A 22,632-nucleotide genomic window follows, 5' to 3' on the forward strand; every position below is an offset into this window, starting at 1 on the left:
CCCCCACTCCCGCCATGCTGAAGTTGGAGGAAGGGATTAAACACTTCCCTTTCTCCAGTGCCGGGCTCCCTCGGCGCTGGGGACTCTCCTCCTTCAGACATCGGCTGAATGCGCAGCAAGAGCCGCGCGCGTATTGTCAGTTCATAGGAAAGCATTCAAGGCTTTCCTATGGACGCTGGTGTCTCACTGAAAATCAGTGAGAAGTGCGGAAGCGCCTCTAGTGGCTGTCAGTGAAACAGCCACTAGAGGCTGGATTAACCCATATGTAAACATAGCAGTTTCTCTGAAACTATGTTTACAGCAGGCAGTGTTATCCCTAGATGGACCTGGCACCCAGACCACTTCATTAACCTGAAGTGGTCTGGGTGCCTATAGTGGGCATTTAAGTTAGACTGACATGCGGATAGACCAAGTTATCCATTGCTCAGGATTTTACTTGAATTTTTTTTTAGTCAGTTAAAATCCTTTTATAGCTGCATTTAGTTTGTGTTTCAGCTACAGCATGTATCCTGGGATCACCAATAATAACTTATCCATTGAGCACCTATTTTGTGAAGCCTGTGGATTGCATTTGAACTCTTCTGTAGTGGACCTCTTTCACAGAGCTCCTGCCAGAGTGCTAATGATCAGAGTTCAGCTACAGCGCCACCCTATCTTGTGAACAATGGTTGGTAATGAACCTTACAGAAGAAAATATAAAAGGATTTAGATTTACAAAGTTAAGGTTGAGATCACCTCCACATTTATGAATCATAAACCAGTTCTACTTTATAAAAATTGGCTCTTTGTAAAGGACATTGAAGATTTGTATTCAAAGTGTCTTTTAACACCAATAGTTTACATAACACTTCCAGTATTTGTATGTAAAAATGGGGGAATGAAAAAAAGCCAGGATAATTATCAAACATTTATTGTGGTCAATGGTAGTAGAAAAAAGTACTACATATAATGTGCCTGACCATTTCCAAATAAATAAAACATCTGAGTGGATTTTAAACAATGTTGAACCAAGAAATACCAGACCCCCACCCCCCAAAAAAGGGAACCAAACCGCAACAAAAATAATGATTTGGGTGAACAACTGCTAATGAAAAGCAGTAAACAGCCATTAAGGCTTAGCATTTGTCTCCACTGGAGAGTGAAGAATTCACACACACATTAGAGTTCTCCATTCAAATGTTCTTCAAAAATGTTCTTGAAGTCCAGTATTTACAATATTACAGTAAACAGACAACCAGCATGCCTACAATTCATCCTTCTCAGTTTCTTCTCCCTCAGGAGGTGGTGCACCGGCTCCACCATAAAGTTTACCAACTATGGGCTGAACAATTTCTTCTAGCTCCTTCTTTTTTGCCTTGAAATCTTCAATGTCTGCATCTTGATGACTTTCCAACCACTCAATCTTCTCTTCAACTGCTTTTTCAATGGTCTCCTTGTCCTCAGAGGACAGTTTTCCACCAAGCTTTTCCTTGTCTCCAATCTGATTCTTTAGGGAGTAAGCATAGCTCTCCAACTCATTTCGAGAATCAATACGTTCTTTTAACTTCTTGTCTTCCTCTGCAAATTTCTCAGCATCAGTGACCATGCGCTCAATTTCGTCTGGTGTCAGACGGTTCTGATCATTTGTAATTGTGATCTTGTTCTTGTTGCCTGTGCCTTTGTCCTCTGCAGTTACTCTTAAGATTCCATTCACATCAATCTCAAAGGTGACTTCAATCTGTGGGACACCACGAGGAGCTGGAGGGATCCCAGTGAGATCAAAAGTGCCCAGAAGATGGTTATCCTTTGTCAATGGGCGTTCCCCTAAAGAGAGAAAAAAAATAAATTACAATCTAAAAACCACACACACTTTATTTATATAGCACCAAATTCTGTAGCACTATACAATAGGTATAAATGTATTTTCTAATGTGTTGCAATGAGTTTGCACTAGACTATTTTTCTAGAAATTGCCTGCTCACCTTCATAAACCTTAATGGTAACAGTAGGCTGGTTGTCAGAGGCTGTAGAGAAGATCTGTGACTTCTTGGTAGGCACAACTGTGTTCCTGGGTATAAGTTTAGTCATGACACCTCCCACAGTCTCAATACCAAGAGTAAGAGGGCACACATCAAGAAGTACCAAGTCACCTGTGGAAATAAAATCAAATAATTTAAACTCATAGCCAACTAAAAGGTTTTTTGACCCAGTTCACAAACTCATGTAAACACAAGTCAACTGCATCCCTAGACAATTTAAAGAAGTAAACACTAACCAGTATCCTGATCGCCAGAAAGTACTCCTGCCTGAACAGCAGCACCATATGCAACAGCCTCATCAGGGTTGATACCACGGGATGGTTCTTTGCCATTGAAAAATTCCTTCACCAACTGCTGGATCTTGGGGATACGAGTTGAACCTCCCACGAGAACAATTTCATCAATGTCAGACTTCTTCAGGTCAGCATCTTCTAGCACTTTTTGAACTGGTTTCATGGTGGAACGGAAGAGATCCTAAAACAAAGTATTGCTAGCATTAGACAGATTACTACACCATGTATAGCTCTTTGCGACAGCCATCCTTAAAGACCAAACTGCTTTTAACGTGTCCAATACACTTCGTATAAGTTACAAAAACTGACACAAGTTACCACAGTTTTTAAAAAAGTCTCAAAGTCAAAGTGGAATACCACATTGCATTACTTTGTGAAGCAGGATCCTTACCATGTTCAGCTCTTCAAACTTGGCCCGGGTCAGAGTTTCTGAGAAGTCCTCTCCCTCAAAGAAAGATTCAATCTCAATTCTGGATTGATGCTGAGCGGACAGAGCCCTCTTTGCCTTTTCCACCTCTCGACGCAGTTTCTGCACAGCTCTATTGTCTTTCCTGACATCCTTGCCAGTCTTCTTCTTGTACAGCTTTATAAAGTGCTCCATGACTCGCTGATCAAAGTCTTCACCTCCAAGATGAGTGTCTCCATTTGTAGCCACCACTTCAAACACACCATTGTCAATGGTGAGTAAAGACACATCAAAGGTGCCGCCACCCAAATCAAAGACAAGGATATTTTTTTCTCCTTCCTTCTTGTCCAGACCATAAGCAATGGCAGCAGCTGTCCTGCAAGAATGAATAATAGTAAAAACTGTTAATGGAGAGAGATTAGACACGGTTTTCAGAACCCAACAATTGTTCTGCTATTTTTACTATCTATTGTGGTGATATATGGTCTCTGCAGCATCAGATGCCAATAAACCAATGACAAACTGAGTAGGCCTTCAGATTGTAAGCTCACAAGCAGGGCCATCTACTTGTTGTATCGATCTGTTCCTATTTGTGTGGTCTTTCCCGATTGTACAGCGCAGCAGAATATGTTGGCAGTTTATAAATGCCAGTAATAAACAATGAGCTCTGCTCACATCAGTTCTATTAAAATCAAGGGAGTGGAACAAATAAAGCAGTGGTTAGCCATCCTGCAGCTTCTCTGGAGTGTTTCTTCTAAATCTAAGTTTTGTTACCATGCAGTTCAGAAGAAATGAATTAGTTTCCAGAGCTCAAAATTTCACATTCCAGGCAACTAGTCAGGCCTAAAAGCCATTTCTCACTGCAAGCCAAGAAGTTCCATGGCAGAATGCTCACTTGCCAATGGAACGTTTAAGGACTGCATTTATGAGGAGTTAACTGGGTGTATATATAAAAAAAAAAAAAAAAAATTATACCCAGAGTTTACTATATGAACCCAAAATCTGTAGTTTTACTTGTTTACAACAGGAAGGTGCCACACAAGAATAGTTTACTGGACATCCAACTCCCTAAGATTACAGTAAAAAAAAAAAAAAAAAAAAAAAAATAAATAAATATATATATATATATATATATATAGATTCTGAGTTAAAATTAGCTACTTACGGCTCATTGATTATCCTCATCACATTCAACCCTGCAATAGTGCCGGCATCCTTTGTGGCCTGACGCTGGGCATCATTGAAATAAGCTGGTACAGTGACCACAGCATGAGTAACCTTTAACAAAAATAAATAGACAGTTAAGGAAAAAACAAAAAAAAACACACAAAACAAAAACCCAACACTAATCTAGTTTAAATGTCAGTTTTCCTCCACCACCCTAAAAAATTGTGTTTCATATAATGGATTGATCGGTCTTCATGCATTTTCCGGTCATAATAAACACTTATTGCTGTCAAGTTTTGTTATGTCCCCCAGCTGGCACTAGTATTGGCTATGGATTCTCTTGCAAGATCCTCCATAGACATCTGAGCACGAACAAGAGTTCTGGCACTGTAAACAAGGCCAGTAGTCTCTAAAGGACAATTATTTTCAGGACTATAGTTTCCCCTTAGATAGTAAATACATACCTTTTTACCAAGATATGCTTCAGCGGTTTCCTTCATTTTAACCAAAACCATAGCAGAAATTTCTTCAGGAGCAAAGGTTTTCACCTGATCTGCAATATCTACTTGGATGTATGGCTTGGTCTTCCTCTCAAGAACCTAGAAAAATAATTAGAAATAATTAGAGTTAACCAAATTGGTCATAAAATGAGCAATAAGGCATTATTCGAGAATAGGTATTGAAAGACCTCTTTATCAAACTCAAAAAGTGTGTCATAGAATATGTACCTTGAAAGGCAGGTACTTTATGTCCTGCTGAACAGAGGGGTCATTCCATGTGCGGCCAATAAGACGCTTAGCATCAAAAACAGTGTTCTCTGGGTTGGAGGTCAACTGATTCTTGGCAGCATCTCCGATAAGACGTTCTCCCTCTGGAGTGAATGCCACATAAGAAGGTGTAATACGGTTGCCCTGGTCATTTGCAATTATCTCAACACGGCCATTCTTGAACACTCCAACACTAAAAAGGAAAGGATTTGATATTAAGTTATTCAACTATGCAATGTTTTAAAAGCAATAAATGCTGCAATGTTTAACCCCTTAAGTCCGGAGGGCGTACTATTACGTCCTTTTAAAAGCGGCTCTAAACGCCGCCGGACGTAATAGTACGCCCTCCGTTTTTTAGTAACTTACCCGGTCGCTGGCGGTCCCACGCCGGCGATCGCGGTTCGGGGGACTCCCAGGGAGCCCCCCGCGGCACGTCCGCCCTCCCGGCCATGTGAGAGTGAGGTCCTTGCGAGGACCTCACAATCACATGGCCGGTATAGCTGCCTGCTGCATTGCCAGCAGGGGGACCAACTGTAATGACAGTTGGTCCCCCTGCTGGCTGAAAATCAAATAAAAAATGTTTAAAACAGTGTAAAAATAAATAAATTAATTATATACTTAGATCATATATATATATATATATATATATATATATATATATATATATATATATATATATATATATATATATGATCTAAGTATATATATACACACACATACACATACACCGTCTAGGTGTATTTTAATATTAATATATATATAATTATATATATATTAATATCAAATTACACGTAGACTGATACTGATTAAATATATATAATTATTGTTATATATATATATTTATAAATAATAAAAAAAAAATTAATATGTAAATACGTAAAAAAATTAAATAAAAAAAAATTAATTAAAAATAAAATATTAAAAAATATATAGATGTGTTTTATTTCGTTCTAACTGTATTCTGATATTAATATATATATATATTTATATCAAAATACACTTATAACGAAATAATATATATATCTATATACATAAATATATACGTATATATCACTATATATACACATACACCTATATATAAATAAAATTAAAAATATATATATATATATATATATATATATATATATATATATATATATATATATATATATATATATATATACACACACATACACATATGTATATATATATATACACATATATTAATTCTACACATATATTTATGTAATAATTTTACATAATTAGGTATCCTAATTAATTACAATTAGCGGGACCTGCCTGACAACCCATGCCGAAAGTATAGGGAATTTAATTTGCTAGCACTATATTTAACCCTATAACTTTCCAAGACACCATAAAACCTGTACATGGGGGGTACTGTTTTACTCGGGAGACTTCGCTGAACACAAATATTAGTGTTTCAAAAACAGTAAAATGTATTACAACCATGATATCGCCAGTAAAATTGACGTCTTTTGCATTTTTCACGCACAAACAGCACTTACAGGGACGATATTATTGCTGCAATACTTTTTACTGTTTTGAAACACAAATATTTGTGTTCAGCGAAGTCTCCTGAGTACAACAGTACCCCTCATGTACAGGTTTTATGGTGTTTTCAAAAATTACAGCGTCAAATATAAGGCTTGTGTTTAATTTTTTTCACATTAAAATTCGCCAGATTGCTTACGTTGCCTTTATGACCCTATGGTAGCCCAAGAATGAAAATTACCCCTATGATGGCATACCATTTGCAATAGTAGACAACCAAAGGTATTGCAAATGGGGTATGTCCAGTCTTTTTTAGTAGCCACTTAGTCACAAACACTGGCCAAAATTGGCGTTTTTTGCATTTTTCACACACAAACAACTACAAACGCTAACTTTGGCCAGTGTTTGTGACCAAATGGCTACTAAAAAAGACTGGACATACCCCATTTGCAATACCTTGGGTCGTCTACTATTGCAAATGGTATGCCATTATGGGTGTAAATTTATTTCCTGGGCTACTATACAGTCTCAAAGGCAACGTAACCAATCTGGCGAATTTCAATTTCAAATGTAACACGCTATATTTGACCCTGTAACTTCCCAAAACACCATAAAACCTGTACATAGGGGGTACTGTTTTACACGTGAGACTTTGCTGAATACAAATATGTGTATTTTATTGCAGTAAAAGCAAACAGTATTATGACATTGACAGTTAAAATGTCATGAAGAACGAAAAAAATCAAAAAAAATCTTATTTTCTCCCATTTTTTTCATATTAAATTATGTTTCATAGCCAAATATTTGATATTAAATGAAAGCCCTGTTTCCCCTGAATAAAATGATATATAATAAGGGGGGGTGCATTTAATATGAAAGAGGTGAATTACGGTTGGACAGACATATAGCGCAAATGCCAGGTTTTGTTTACGTTTTGTTTCGTTCACAACTTGTACATTTGGCTGCGGTGTTAAGGGGTTAACACTGCCACAGTGGGAGGGGAAAACAAATGGGTAACAAAACAAAGAATGGTCTCAATGTGTTCAGGTCTGAACATACACGTGACAATATGCATATACCAAGATTGATATGAAAATCTGTTAAGAGTTTCTGAGTTCCCTAGGGATTTCAACTAGGCTGTACTTAGAATAGGATATGTAAAGTATTGCAAATTCCCTTTTTTAGCAGTATACCAAACATTGTGAAAAACAGGAAGGGAGGAGTCTTGATGAATTAAGAGAATTGTTCAGAGTATAGCTAGTAAAGCAAAAAGATTAAATAAAAAAAAGGGGGAGGAAGATGCAGACAAGGCACTATACTCCATTACAGCAAGAAAAGGAAATTGCATAGGTCCAATTTGTATTTCAGTGGTTGTTCACACTCTAGATTCCTTACCATGAGTAAGTGGTGCCCAGATCAATTCCAACCACTGTCCCAACATCTTCTCTTTTGTCATCGTCGTCAGCATAAACGCTGGCAACGACCAGCAAGAACACAGCAAAAGACTTCATGATAACCATATGGAGGTTTCTTTTACTGCCACAGATAAAGAAAAATTCTCCGATAGAAAAAATTCTGCAAGGAAGAATAGTCATGTTAATTCAGAAGCCACTCCCAAACCAAGCACTTAAGAAAAAACAAGTAGAGGCTCAATATCATACAATAGGCCAAGATGGCACAAAAGCTTAAAATTTAACACATCGTATCCCTGATAACTTTACGACCTATTGACGGTTTGCTATGGGTTAATGGCATTTAAAAAGGAATACTCAGAGGTTTTTCTCCAAATGCTATATTTATGCTAACAAAAATTTACATTTTTAAAATCAAATACCACATCCTACAATAAGAGCTTGTGTGGATACTATTTATTTTGCAGAAAAGTCATTGGCAGTCAAGAGGTTAAAAATGCTCATCAAACCATACGCCTCTACAAAATAGGAGGCAGGCGTACAGAAGGGATGTACCATTCTTTACGCTCCTCCTCTCCAACCAATGAGAGAACATAATGCTTCAGACATGGGTGGCAGGAAATGGAGAGAACCTTCTAGATACTGCAAAATGCCCATTATCACTTTAGGATATACACGAACTTGACTATACATGAGCCAGTAATAACGGATAGGGTAGTTACATGCAACTCCGATCCAAGTATAATTTATTTTTTATTGCCAGAATGCTACTTTAGTTTTCTGTAGTTAAACTGATAGTCATACAGTTATCAGCAAGAGAAACATTTTAACCCATTCATACATATCTTGCAAAACATTGCATATTTAAGCGCTACTATAACAAAACCAACATCTCATTGCGATGACAGGCAATAACTAGGCATTGAAATCCTATGAAGATGGATTTACAAATAATTACAATGCTAGATTTAATAGCACAGTGGAGTTTCATTATTAGACCTCCAGACTAACCATTCTAACAAATCCTGCAACAAAATATTTAAACATACAATGTGACAGACAAGAGATGTTCACTAGAATGTGAATGGTTAGTAATGCAGAAAGAATTCCAGGTCAAGATGGCTAAATAGCTGGTATTAGTCATCCCAATTAGGCTATTAATTTTTTTTGGTTTGGGTTTTTAAATTCACTTTAAATAACCAGGACCAAAGTCACATTTCAGTGAATAATACTGCATGCTTTAGATAAATACATCATTTAAAAATAAATTAAAATCTCATCTTTAAGCATTAGATCGATGTAATCATTAAATTTAAAAGAATAAAATAAAGGGGATTATGCATAGACCATTAACTTTAACTAGCATCAGCATCCCTGGATCTATACTCCACATAAGAAACCAAAGCGCAGCTTAATCCAACACAGAGCGACATCTGAGCATTAAGAAAGCACTCAATGAATGGCACCATGCTCCCCCATAACCAGCCCAGTGCTGAGCATGACAGGGGACCAGGCTGTCACTGATACTCATCCAATGGCTGGCTGAGAGTGACAGGAAGCGCACTACATCTAGTAATAACCATAAAGCAAGCCATCACTGATACAGGGACAGTCAGACTGCAGACACCGGTTATAGATCACTAAACCAGCTACACGTCAACAAAAGCAGCCACCGCTAAACACACTCAGCCATCCCGCAGCCGTGTTAGGAGAGGAGATTCTGCCATTAGATAATACAATCCCCATGGGCCTCCAGTGACATACCGAACTCAAGCAGCCTGTTCGCTCTCTCTCGCTGTCTCTTCTCTATTCGCCGGTTGCTGTCAGACTGACGTACCACGCGCCGCTGATCCCTTTTATATCCTCCCGGCCGGTCAACGTCGTGGAGTGCTCTGATTGGCGGGCACGGCGCGCGTTGGAGTCACCCGATTGGACGCCGTCTCTAATGCTGGCCGCAGCGGATTCGCACACGTTGGTGCGTTTCGTCACATACCACGCCCTGCCCTCCTTTTTTTTTTTTCTGTTTCTTCAATGACACATTCCACGCCTCGTTCTCTCTCCGACGCTGGGCCAATCAGATAACAGGCCGTGGCTCAGCGGCTGCTGCCGATTGGCTGCTTGTGGTGCCTGTCACACGCTGGAGTCCTTGCCTGGTTCGGGCCGTTTCTGGAAGATTCCTGCCTCTGGCACTTTCGTCAGAATGTCGTCAGACTGTGAACTGTGGTAGCTGAAGCTTTATGTTGTAATTCAATGTAACTTGCTGCGCTAAAATTAAATATATATTTATTTGGGTGATGCACAGCACGAGGCTCTGGAAACTATGTATTATTATTAAAATATAGCACACTGGGGTTCAGAGAAAATAAATAAATGAAATATTACATTTGAGATCAATATAAATCTACTGAAATAAATAGCTAAGCTTGAGAATTTTTTCCCCCTCAAGTTTCATGCCAACTCCCAGTTCAGTGAATAAACACCAAATAGATAGCAGTTTATATCCTTCACATCTGGTTACTGGAATAAAAGAATGTAAAATATTGGGGCATGATAATTCAATAAACTTATATAGACCACAAATAAAGGGTTACTCCAGGCTTCCCCAAACTCTGGCCCTCCAGATGTTGCTGAACTACAACTCCCATGAGTCTCAGCCTTTCTATTTCATTCCTAGAATCATGGGAGTTGTAGTTCAGCAACATCTGGAGGGCCAGAGTTTGGGGAAGCCTGGGTTACTCCAACCACCATGACCACTTACTGCTTTTAGAAGTGGTCGGGATGGAAGGAATCGCTGTACGGTTTCTGCTGGAAACACCACACATACAGAGATATTTGGACGTTTGTGCTTTGGGCTAGTTACACTCTTGGCACACGTAACTTAGGCAGCCTAGACGTCATCTCCAGGCTAGCTAATATCAATTTTGTGCAAAAATACGTCTGTTGTTGGGACAAACTGTGTGCTGGTGACAGGTTGTTAGCACCGTCTACCCTTGCAGGGTGCACGCCTGCAAGGGGAAGTTTCAACGTTTCTTCCCCCCCCCATGTTAAGAAACACCATTAACTGTATCAAAAGAGCTTAAATTACACTGCTACTATGGCTCCTTCCCCCCTGCACACACATACAGCATAGGTACCCTAAAAGCAAGCCACCTGCTCCCCATAAACTGCTGGATAAAAGTTCAGAGAGAACAGCGCTACCTCAGGACGGCTGTGTGTAACTGTTACTTGGACTGAGTCTCAGCCACAGCCAGTCAAAACGTAGTCAGGTGGCGATTCCACCATATCCCTGGGAACAGGGTGCCATTTTGCCAGATTGGGCGCTCGGGGACTAGCTATCCGGAGATATTAATTGTGTGGGGGTTATTATTGGTTTTCACATTATTGATTTGTCGGGAGTTTTCATGTCAGGAGCCTTAACGGTGTTTGATCTGATCATCTACCTGAAACAGAGGGGCCGGGGTGGGCTTACCAAAGTGTAGCTAAAGACCCCATGCTGCGGGTCTGATTATAAATAGGTTTGTAAAATCCAAATAAAGCGTTCTTGTTTTCACCCTTCATCAAGGCTCAGCCGATGTTTGGGTGGGTAGCTATAATCACCAACAATTTTGCTGGGAGAGCTGCTCTGGTATACTCCGATTGAATATTGGAGCTCTGCCACACTCTATTTAGTAGAAGTTTTTTTTTTTTTTTTTAAGAATATATGTTAAAATCCCATCTCTTATTACCTCCTCTTCCCGACTCAGAGTACTGCATGTGCTCTAAGCTGGAGAGAACGGACTAAGAATACTTCTCTATGAGAAGCATTTGATTGGACCTTGTGAAGAAAAATTATGTTGAACTGAGGCGTGGAAACCAGCGCTGATTGTTTTTGTATGGTGCAGTGTTTGTTTACAGGTTTAAAAGGTAGGGGAGGGTGTAATTACTAGTGTCCAGCAGAGCATTGCAAATTGGAGAATAAAGGGTAACTCTTTAATTATATACAATTCCAGTATGTTGGTGGTAAGGTTCACATTAAAAATGTCACATTTAAAACAGCAAGTAAATAAAAAAAAAAGGTAATAACATTATGTTTGTAAGAGAGTAGACACCTTATAGCCCAATTTACAATGGCGAATGTCTTTATATTGTGGGGTACAAAGCAGTGTACCTTAAGGTGTAACCAACATTAATTATACTGTGGAAGAGTCTGTGTCCCCAAAATGCTCTCTAAATAAATGGTGTCTCACTAGTGGCCCAAACCCATATTGAACCTGCACCAAGTGGTTCATATTATTAACATTCGGGTAGGTCAGGTATATCCTGATACTCTACTTCAGGGGTGGTAAAAAGGTAGATTCCCAGATGTTGAAGTAGAACTACAGTTCCCATGATGCTTTGCATACCTTATGGATGACAAAACATCATGAAAATTGTAGCTTTAAAACATCTGGGGATCCATCTTTTGAGCACCCGTGCTCTACTTCATGACAGTGTTATGGTAGTCTGGAGGTATAACCCTTGTGTACATTGGAGATAATGTGGACTCCTATCCTCCACAATGCTTTTTCAATCAAGATATCACAAAATACAATGGCAAATATCCTAGATTTAAAATGTACAGGTCATAATAAACACACACACATAAAACAATACATAACAGGCTATTCAGTGTGTTAGCTGATTTAAATTGAAAATAGCTAATTGAAAATGTTGTTATATTAGGTAGAGACAACATGCACGGATCATCCACAACATTAAAACTACTGACCGGTGAACTTAAAGGGACACTATAGTCACCAGAACAACTACAGCTTATTGAATTTGTTCTGGTGAGTAGAATCATTACCTTCAGGCTTTTTGCTGGAGAGTGATTTATTTGTTGCGTTTTTTTGCTTGAACATCTCCTCCCAGATGTTCTCCGTAGGTGTGGGCATTGTGATGGGGATATTCTCCTGCTGTCTCTCAGCCCAGGAAGGCCCGACTTCTTAGAGATGACGGAGGGTTTAGCAGATTTGCCTGGAATGGATTCCCGTGGACATCTGTCTCATCGCAGTTGATTTCTAGTTTGATGGTGGATATAGTGTAGCTTCTGGGTCGCGTGCTAATACAATGTTGACCAGAACCGCTCACAGAGTTAGTTGAATAACGACAGGGTGTCTCCCTGATGCATATTAGCTATTGCTCCACGTGACTGCTCGGCACTTTGCAGAAATCGAGCGCGTGTTTTATGGACAAATGCTTCCTTCAATGGGGTTAGTAAGGTTCTTGGCAGCCTACACAGTGGTGACCGGGATATCCCCTGCTGGTCCAGTAGTGGGAGGGATAGGGTACGATGGCTCCATTTAGTTACTCTGGTTCAACCAAAGGATCGTCTGCCTTCTCCACCAACATGGGCAGCTAGGCCGCAGTTGCTGAGGTACAAATGGTTGAGTAGACGAATGTCACCAGGCATGGGAGAACAACAGCTTCATGAGTCAGAAGTTCTGATTAGGCTCGAAAGTAGCCTCTTTATGAGCAGAAAAACTGTATTTAATTCTGACTTTGAGGAGTTCTTGACACGGCTCGTGCAGTCACACAGGAGCAGACTGGCAGTTACCTAAGTCGCAGCCAGCGAAAGAGACACAACATCCAGTGTTAGAAAAGAGAATCCTTCACTGGAGTTGGTAAGGTTGTAGGGTATTAGGGCATAACCCAAGGCATATCATATAAAAAAGGAAGAGACTGAAAAGGGATTGCAGAAATGCCCTCCCAGTTATCAGTCCCTATACCCAAAAAGAGAGCTGTTCATTAATCTAAGGCAACCAATTGCCAGTATAGAACATAAATGAAATATATGGAAAATAATAATACATTTTATTAGCCCCTCTTAACCCCTTAACGACGAGTGACGGACGAGGTCCGTCACTCAGGGGATTGCCTTAACGACGAGTGATGGACCTTGTCCGTCGCCTGTTAAAATTAACCCCAGATCGCCGCAATCGCCGCAATCGTGGGGTTAATGGTGCTCCGGTCTGCCTCTGTATTAGAGGCAGACCGGGAGCTGGTGCTCCGGTCTGCCTATGTATTAGAGGCAGACCGGGAACACCGGATCGGGCTGACCCAGCACATGTGCCCGCTCTGACAGCATGTCAGAGCGAGCACATGTGCTGTGTATACTCACCTTCCGCCTCCCTGCACTTCCGGGTTCAGTGTGAAGTGCAGGGAGACGGATCACCACGGATCACCACCCCCTTTTACCCATTTTACTATGATCTGATTTTTGTTTTAACCCCTGAGGGTTAATTCTTTTTTTTTTTTTTTAACCCTCAGGGGTTAAATTTATTTTATTAATTAACTTAAATATTTTAAAATTATAAATTTAGCTAGCTGGGGAGGGTGGAAGTTAGTGGGGAATTGGGGGATTTAGTGTTAGGCTAACTAGGGGTTAACGTTAAAAAAGTTTTAAAATAAGCTTTAAAAAGTTAAAAAATTAAGTTAAAAAAAAGTTTTAATAATGTTTAAGTAAAAAATAAAAAAAAAATAAACCCTTTACACAGTCCAAATAAAAATTAACCCCTTCCCTGCCAGTCGATCACTGCCTACAGTGATCAAAATACAGAGCACAGTATTATACTGTGATCTAATTTTTTTTAACGCCTGACGATTAACTTTTATTTATTTTTTAACCCTCAGGGGTTAAATTTATTTAATTAACTAATTTAAATATTGTATAATTAAATATTTTGCTAGCTGGGGTGGGTGGGAGTTATAGGAAAATGGGGAATTTACTGTTAGTGCTGCTTACTGCTAGTTAGGTGTTAAAGGTAAAAAAAAAAAAGCTTAGGAAAATGTTAAATCTGTAAAAAAAAAGTTTTACGAAAGTTTAGGAAACTTTAAAAAAATTAATAAGCAAAACAAAAGTTTAAAAAATCGTTTTAAAAAGTAAAAAAAAGTTTTGGGGGCGGAGCCGAGCAGCCAAAGCGACCAGACGCACATTCTCGGAGCTCCGAGATAAACGGCGTTAATAAGCGAAATAAAGTTGTAAAAACCCCTTCGAAACGAGGAACTAGACGCCCCAGAACGACCAGAGCCATCATGGGGCGAAACTCTAAGAAGCAGAAAGCGGATAAACCCAAACACGGGATGAATATAGGAGAGCTCTTCAAACAGGCGCATGGCGCGAGTGGGCCCAAAATGGCCGCGGATCTGGATGAATACTCCGAATCCTCGGAAGAGATGTCGCAATTCATCGGAGCGGCAGAAATGCTAACACAGAGACCCTTTCACACAGGCAACCAGAGCTTACACTGCCAACCTGTCACTAAAGAGACTCTGCAAGAGCTCCTGGCGGGTCTTCAAAAAACCCTCCAGGCAGATGTGGCTGCACTGAGACAGGACCTCACGGGCCTGGTGGGCCGACTAGGAACTATCGAGGTCTCCACAAAGGACCACGATCAGAGAATATCCTCCCTTGAACAAGAGGTACTACTGCTGAAAAAACAACAGGCTGGGGTGGAACTGAAACTAGCGATGCAGAAGACGCGAGACGCCGCATGAATCTCAAAATACGAGGTAACCCAGACGAGGTACCGACGGCAGAGTTACCGCACCTCACAAGAAGGCTGCTGGGAGCATTATTACCTCCAAAACAAGCCAGGCAAATTGCGGTAGATGGGGTATTTCGGATTCCGAAACCCAGGAGGGCCCCAGAAGGAGCACACCGAGATACAGTGGTGAAATTCCAAAGAAGCAGCGACAAGGCGGCAGTACAAGAAGCCCTAAAGGGCCAGTCCCCATATGTATTCGAAGGTATGTCCTTAACCTTTTATGCCGACCTTACTGGGAGCACTCTCCAGTGGAGGAGGTCCCTGCAGGAGTTTACCACTCTCCTACGGAACAGCCAAAACCTATACAGGTGGAGGTATCGCACGCTCCAAGTGCAACACAAAGACTCCGTCCACCAGGTCCAAGACTTACAGGAGGCATCGGCGCTTCTAGACCCCCTAGGCCTACCACGGGATGCTTTGCAGAGTAATGGGACTCGGAGACCGACCACACAAGCACACACATGGGACCCGGCAGGAGGCATGCCGTTTGTCCCGCGACGAAACCCACAAGGTGCCTACGCTTCAGCAACTACTTGAAGAGTACATCTCCCATGGGTACTTGACACCAAAGGGGTACCGAGCCCCGACAGCCTCACCTACTCTGTGACATTTTTATTCATTTTTTTTTTCTTCTCTCTCATCATTTTCTTTTGTTCCATCTCGCCCTGGAAGACAGCCTGCCACGAACCGGCATGGGCTGAAAGAGACTGGTTTGCAGACACTCAACTCCCGTTTCAACCGATCCTCTTATGCTGTATCATTTTTTTTCACTAAAGAAACTCTGTGTTTCTTATAGTTATAGTCATATTCTCTGCAGACTACACTGGCTGCTGTCGATTCCCTGGCACTAGAGAGGGAAACAGTACCCCCTATGCATTGCCCTCATGTTTAAGTTTACACTTAACGTTTCCACTTAAAAATGTGCACTGTGTTTTTCTAATGCTAGATGTACCGGTTCACTCTCTTTATTAAAAGACCAACTGCGCTAGTCTGTCTATACAGTTTGAATCCACAACCTAACAGATTACCGGTTAAGCTTATATGCACTATTAGACTACAAAGTGATGTTACTTTATTGATTGGCATGACATAGCAACGTTCATTGTTCTTCAGAGCCCTGCAGCCTATGTAGGTTGGGGGTATAATATCGCTACTCAGGAAATGTCCTTTGCATTTTACATCTGTTTCGTTCTGATGTAGGCGCTGGTTACGCCTGTCGCTAAGTTTCGGTTACAGACAGCTTGATGTAAGGTTTACTGGGGGCATGTTATGTCGGTCACGCTAATATTACAGTAGGGCTAAAGCTACGCTCTTGATTGAATCTTAAACACGGTCAGTTCCACACAAAGGACCCGTAATACCTTTCCAAATATTACTGTTTATACTAACTTATCTACCTAAAGCGTTGAACCTGATATCACTATTGCTTAAACAAGCCATTAGTGCAAATACCTAAAGTATGCATCACATAAATAGAGAACAGGATGTTACCTGCACGCAATATAAACCTAACTGGCCAGGAAACACGCATTGCATGACAAATACTGTACCTGCTAATCATCTGCTTGTTATATAACCACATAGGTACTGAAAGAGCTAACAGGTTATTTATTATTTGTATTTTACTTGTATTTGATGTAATATATGTTTTAAGAGGCATTAAGCCGTAGCACTACCACCATCCTCATGTAACGGAGGCAGCCGCTAATTACCGTCATCAGCTCTCATGGTCAGGCGGGGTAAGAGTCACAAATATGACATGTACACCCTCAGACGACAAAGTCATGCGAGACTTTGCGCCTCAAAGTTAGACACGGCAACACATTTTAGACGTATCATACACGGCTAGCAAGGCCTCACAACATGAACTCACTAGGACGCATCAACTCTTTCATAGCTTATAGTAACCTACCACACAGGCTCTAAAAACGCTACCAAGTAGTCACATAGCCACACATACTGTACACTACACACCACTTTGTTATATGTATTGAATCTCACAGAAAATAAACGTTACTTTCTTGTCTTGTTACTTTCATGTTTTAAACCTAAAATATTGTGCCGTTTAAACTGCCATGTGTTGAAATGCTGACAAACGCTAGCAGACGCTGTCGTGGCGCTGCATGCTATATTGTTGTTTCATGCACAAACAAAAATAAAGAATTAAAAAAAAAAAAGTAAAAAAAGTTTTACAAAGTTAAAAAATACAATTAATAACGCTCATTACCACTTCACCTGGTACAAGCTAGCGGAAAAATGATCCCACGCTAAGGTTCAAAATATGCCTTTTGAAATACCCTGGGATGTCTTCTTTAAGAAATGGTATGGCTTTATGGGGTATTTGGATAATATAGCCTGGTAAAATACTCTAAAATGGGACATGGGCACAGCGTAAAAATGTAAAGTTTGAAAAAATGGAATGGCTGTGTCCCAAATGTGCCCCTCCGATGTCCACATATACCTGGCAAAGGTACATACGGGGGTATTTTTGTACTCAGCAGACATAGCTGAGCAACATATGAAGTATTATACAGTGGTAGTACACATAAGGTTTGCAAAATATACTGTGGAAACTTACTTTGTGTGTCAAAAAGGCAGAAAAAAACGCTTATTACCACTACACTTGGTACACGCTAGCGGAAAAATTACCCCACACTAAGGTTCAAAATATGCTTTTTGAAATACCCTGGGGTGTCTTACTTTAAGTAGGGGTAGTTTGAATTTAAAACCTGCGAAGATGCTTGGAAAGTGCACATAGGCCCAGCGTCAAAATTCAAAGTTCGGTAAAAACTCATATGGCTTGGTCTCCTATATGGCACTGTAGCTTCACGAAATAGTGCCAAAGACATTCATTGGGGGTGTCTTTTTACTCATAAGACTTAGCTGAGCATAATTTGGGGGTTTTGAACTTAGTGGCACATATGAAATATACAAAATGCCCAGCAAAAATGCAATCCTATGTAAAAAATGCACAAAATTATTTTTTTACCACATACTTTGTCATATATTGGTGAAATAATGGGGGCATGCTAAGGCACAATATGCACCTTATGAGATACCCTGGAGTGTCTACTTTTACAAATGGTAGGCCTTTGTGGTTTTTTTTTTTTGAACAGTCAAACTACTATATTACCCCAAATGGAAGCAATGGAAGCATAGGCTCATTAAATCCGTCTCTCAAAATTCGACTGTGAATACTGAAAAGGACAGGTCTCCTATATGGCACTCTAGCTTCACAAAATAGTGCCAAAGACATACAATGGGGGTGTCATTTTACTCAGCAGATGTAACTGAATACAAAAGAAAACTTTGTACTGTGGTGGAATCTCGGTAAAAATAAATTTAGTAGGCCGAGATTACCACGTGGCATGTGTACGTGCATATGCTGACGTATCGATCAGTTGGTTGCACGAGGCAAGATACGATCAGTAGTGTACGGAGCATGTGCAAGAATACAGGATGTAGTATTCCCCTCCTCCATTGTGCTGGACAAGCCATGCGGTCAAACAGGAAGTTAATTCTTATTTGTATTGATTGGTCAAGAGAATGTGCGGGTGGAGCTTAATATGGGAGGAGTTATGTGCCTATGTAAGGAGCCTGCACTATTGTCCGGGGCTCAGAACTTGCTGTATTTTGGTGACATTAGTCCCTCTGAGTCCCGATCGGTGATCCAATAAAGAATCTCTTCCTTCCTGAAGAAACCTGTGTCCATCTCTCTGTGCTTGGCTTCCGTCAGTTTCTCCGGTATCATTTGGTGCATTGGCCGGGAAGCTCATCGTTCAACGGTAGCTGAGAGGCAGAGGCGTGAGACGGTCTATCTTTGCCCACGTTCTCTACGGCTGCACCCCTGAACTTCTGCGTGGACCTCCCTTCGTCTCGGCGCCACTGGTCTGTTGTCCAGGAGATCATCGGCCTCTACGTAAGAAGTGCTGGGGTGTCCCCGTCGATGAGTGTGAACTCAGGTTCAGGAACGAGGAGGTAAGACAACTGCTGTTTTAGACGGCAGACCCACTAGGGGTATACCGATTGTGCGGTAGGCCCATAAGGGGTTATTTGTGTATGGAATCTGCCCCCTCTGTCGGAGGGAAGGAGCGAAGGCGCACCGCTCAATCGAACGCTCTTTAGTCAGACCGTTTGATTTGGTTAGTCAGACGGGGTCCTGTGTAAATAGCCCTAGCCGGACACCGGTGTCTTGTCTAGACTAGCGTTCTAGGGTGTATATTACGTTCGCTAGGTCGGAGGGACCGGGAGACTAAGCGGCGCCTGTGTAAATTCGGTTCGCTAGCTCTCAACCTAACTTGGCTAAGTGGGAAGGCGTGTAAATTTGGAACCCACTAGATTTTTGATAGTAATCGACTAAGAGGCGCCTGTGTAAATTCGGTCCTCTAGCTCGCTATATGTGGTGCTTGGGCAGTGTGGCTAACCAAAACGGGTGTACATAGTTTTAGGTAGTCCATTCAAGGTACTGGCCAATAGTTTAGTTGGGAATTGTAAATGTGTTAAAGATTGTTTAGTAAAGTGTATATCTTGTTAGATTGCGCGAGCTCAGCCGTCTAGCGAGAGTGTTAATAGTGTGTTGCTGTATCATAGTGCACGGTACCATAACCCTGTATATTTACTGACACTGTATATAAGTACTAATCATTGTCGTCTATTGCATGTTTAACACCATAACCACTAATAATTGTATTGTGACCTTAAATTGTGCTTTGACCTATGCTAACCGTACTGTAACCGCTATTTGTAAAAGACGATGTTACTGGGGTGTGTTATAGACGGGTAATTCATATATAGAGAATTATAGCGTGGGTGACTGTATAGTTTCGCCAAAGGGCATAATATTGATTATTTAGTGACTGGTGTAACAGCTGTGCGTGTACGGGAATTCCCTGAGTGTTTATTGTGTTATTGTGTACGTTTCACTTGGTAACCGTACCACGTGGTGCTGTTGCCAGAGGAAACGGGTGTGACTGTTGAATAGTACGCGTGCATAGTATTCGTTGTCAACGACGTTCCATTGATAAGTATGGGCGCGTCGGAGTCAACGATTCCGGATCCCTTAGGTTGTATGGTAAAGAATTTGAAAAAGGGATTCAAAACATGTGATTTTGGGGTTAAAATGTCTCCTGTACGTTTGGTTACTTTGTGCACTAGGGAGTGGCCTACTTTGGTTGCGGCATGGCCGCCACGTGGCAGTTTGGATCCAACTCTGGTACAGCGCGTACACGTGGCTGTATCGGGTAGGCCTGAACTTTACGGGCAGTTTCCTTATATTGATTGTTGGAGACAGGCCGTAAATGACTCGCCAAAATGGATTCAGACATGCCACGAGGAGCAATGTCGCCTCATGGTGGCCAGGACTTGTTTGTCCACTAGGACTGGTGTTAGGCCCATTTTGGACACGCCCCCTGAGTCCGAGATCCCTTTGCCGCCCCCTTACTTTCCTTTAAGAGGAAGTGACGCGAATGCAGGAAGTCCTGCACCCCTTCCCCCATTGCCCCCATCCACTTCCGCTTCCTCCTCCAGTACAGAATCCACCCCCTCTCGTACTAAATCTCCCCTTCCGGAACCAGAACCAACCCCCATTAGATCTGAATATCCTGATTTGGCGCCACTTCAGACTTCCGGTCAAGCTTCTTCTAGCTCGGCTCGAAGTGTTCTATTTACTAACTTTTCCCAAAACCAAGCTCCCACATCCTCATGCTTTATTACCCCCCGACCGGAACCTCTAACTGACGCCCCTTCACGTAGCCCTATATTAACCCGACAACTGACCGGTACCCAACAATTAAAACATTATCAGATGCCTCTTCGTCTGAATCCCGGGTCAGCCTATATCGATGCCGCAGGTCAAATGGCACATGCTGACCCAGTCTTCGTATATGTCCCGTTCACGACTACCGATCTCTTGAATTGGAAGACCCACAACTCCTCGTATACTGAGAAACCACAAGCTATGACCGATCTGTTCACCTCAATAGTTCAGACACATAACCCGACATGGGCTGATTGCCAGCAGTTATTAATGACTTTGTTTAATAATGAGGAAAGGACAAGGATTAATCAAGCGGCCATTAAAGCACTAGAGGATAGAGCCCGTGCCTTGAATCAAGCCAATCCGGCAGCATGGGCCGCAACACATTATCCTAACACCGATCCCGACTGGAATGTAAATGGTGCAGATATGGTTCAACTCAGAGCCTATAGAGACACTATAATTGCTGGCATGAAAGCCGGAGGGAAGAAAGCCATTAATATGTCGAAGACAGTTGAGGTGATTCAGAAAAGTGATGAAGCGCCCAGTGTCTTTTATGACCGATTATTGGAGGCATACCGCTTGTATACCCCCTTTAATCCGGAAGACGCAGATAATTCCCGAATGGTGAACTCCGCCTTTGTCAGCCAAGCTTACGGAGATATTAAGCGCAAGCTACAGAAATTAGAAGGGTTTGCAGGTATGTCTATTACCCAATTAATGGAGGTAGCGAATAAGGTATACATGAATAGTGAAACAGAAAGTAAGAAAGAGGAAGAGCGCAAGATGCGTAAAAAGGCAGATATGCTAGCGGTAGCGATCGCAGGCGTAGATAGACGGGGCCCAGATAGAGGCGATAGTAGATGGAATAGGGAACCTTTGAGTAGGAATCAGTGCGCGTATTGCAAGGAAGAAGGGCATTGGAGGAACGAGTGTCCACAAAGAGAGCAGTACGAGAGAGACCAACCCAGGGCAGGTTACGGAAACTTTAGAGGCAGAGCGAGAGGTAGAGGAGGCCCCGGAGGGAGTAATGGTAATAGAGGGAGCAATGGGAACAGAGGAAGTGTTAGGGAAGATAGGTATTTTCCAGCAGCGCAAAGGTCCCGCGATAGAGAAGGTAGGGACTTTGTAGGATTGGCTGACACGGTCATGGAGGACTATTGATACCGACCGGGCTCCATCCCCCTTGGTCGAGCGGAGCCTATGGTCGATGTATCAATAGGGGGAAAACGGAGTGCGTTCATGATCGACACTGGTGTTGAACATTCGGTGGTGACTAATCTAGTTGCTCCTCCATCTGGAAGAACTATTACTGTAATAGGAGCAACTGGAAGAAGTGCTGAAAAACCGGTTCTTAAAAGTCGACTCTGTACATTGGGAGGCCACGTAGTAAAACATCAATTCCTTTATATGCCTGAATGTCCAGTCCAATTGCTAGGACGTGATATGCTATCCAAATTACAAGCGCAGATTACGTTCCTACCAAATGGAACAACATCCTCAAAGTTTAATGGACCTTCAGGTATTATGACATTATCCGTACCAAAGGAAGAAGAGTGGCGACTTTATACAGCGTTGACTAGCAAAAACCCTAGGAGTGATGAATCCTTATTCAACATACCAGGAGTTTGGGCAGAGAACAACCCACCAGGACTGGCCCGCAATATTCCACCTATTAAAATCGAACTAAAACTTGGGGTTTATCCAGTGAGCCTACGACAATATCACATCCCGCAGAAGGCTAAGAAGAACATCCAA

General features: G+C 41.5%; 1 protein-coding gene across 1 annotated transcript; it reads right to left on the reverse strand.

Annotated features, from left to right (window-relative positions):
- Positions 1–894: 894 nt before the first annotated feature.
- On the reverse strand, positions 895–9,377 carry HSPA5 (heat shock protein family A (Hsp70) member 5). Its single transcript, XM_063432272.1, has 9 exons — positions 9,319–9,377; positions 7,538–7,717; positions 4,613–4,844; positions 4,349–4,483; positions 3,883–3,995; positions 2,703–3,093; positions 2,255–2,492; positions 1,962–2,129; positions 895–1,803 (listed from the first exon to the last, which is right to left on the reverse strand). Exons 2-9 carry the CDS (start codon positions 7,660–7,662, stop codon positions 1,244–1,246), a joined length of 1,962 nt encoding a protein of 653 aa, XP_063288342.1. The 5' UTR covers positions 7,663–7,717; positions 9,319–9,377; the 3' UTR covers positions 895–1,243.
- Between the last annotated feature and the right edge of the window lie 13,255 nt (positions 9,378–22,632).

Source organism: Pelobates fuscus, chromosome 9, assembly GCF_036172605.1.
Source record: "Pelobates fuscus isolate aPelFus1 chromosome 9, aPelFus1.pri, whole genome shotgun sequence".
Classification (NCBI taxonomy): Eukaryota; Metazoa; Chordata; class Amphibia; order Anura; family Pelobatidae; genus Pelobates; species Pelobates fuscus.

Coding starts and splice junctions, on each gene's coding strand:
- HSPA5 (XM_063432272.1), bottom strand. CDS start 7,662: ATGGTTATCATGAAGTCTTTTGCTGTGTTCTTGCTGGTCGTTGCCAGC. Junction 3,996..4,348: donor AAGCATATCTTGGTAAAAAG/GTATGTATTTAC, acceptor TTTTTGTTAAAG/GTTACTCATGCTGTGGTCAC. Junction 3,094..3,882: donor ATGAGGATAATCAATGAGCC/GTAAGTAGCTAA, acceptor TCATTCTTGCAG/GACAGCTGCTGCCATTGCTT.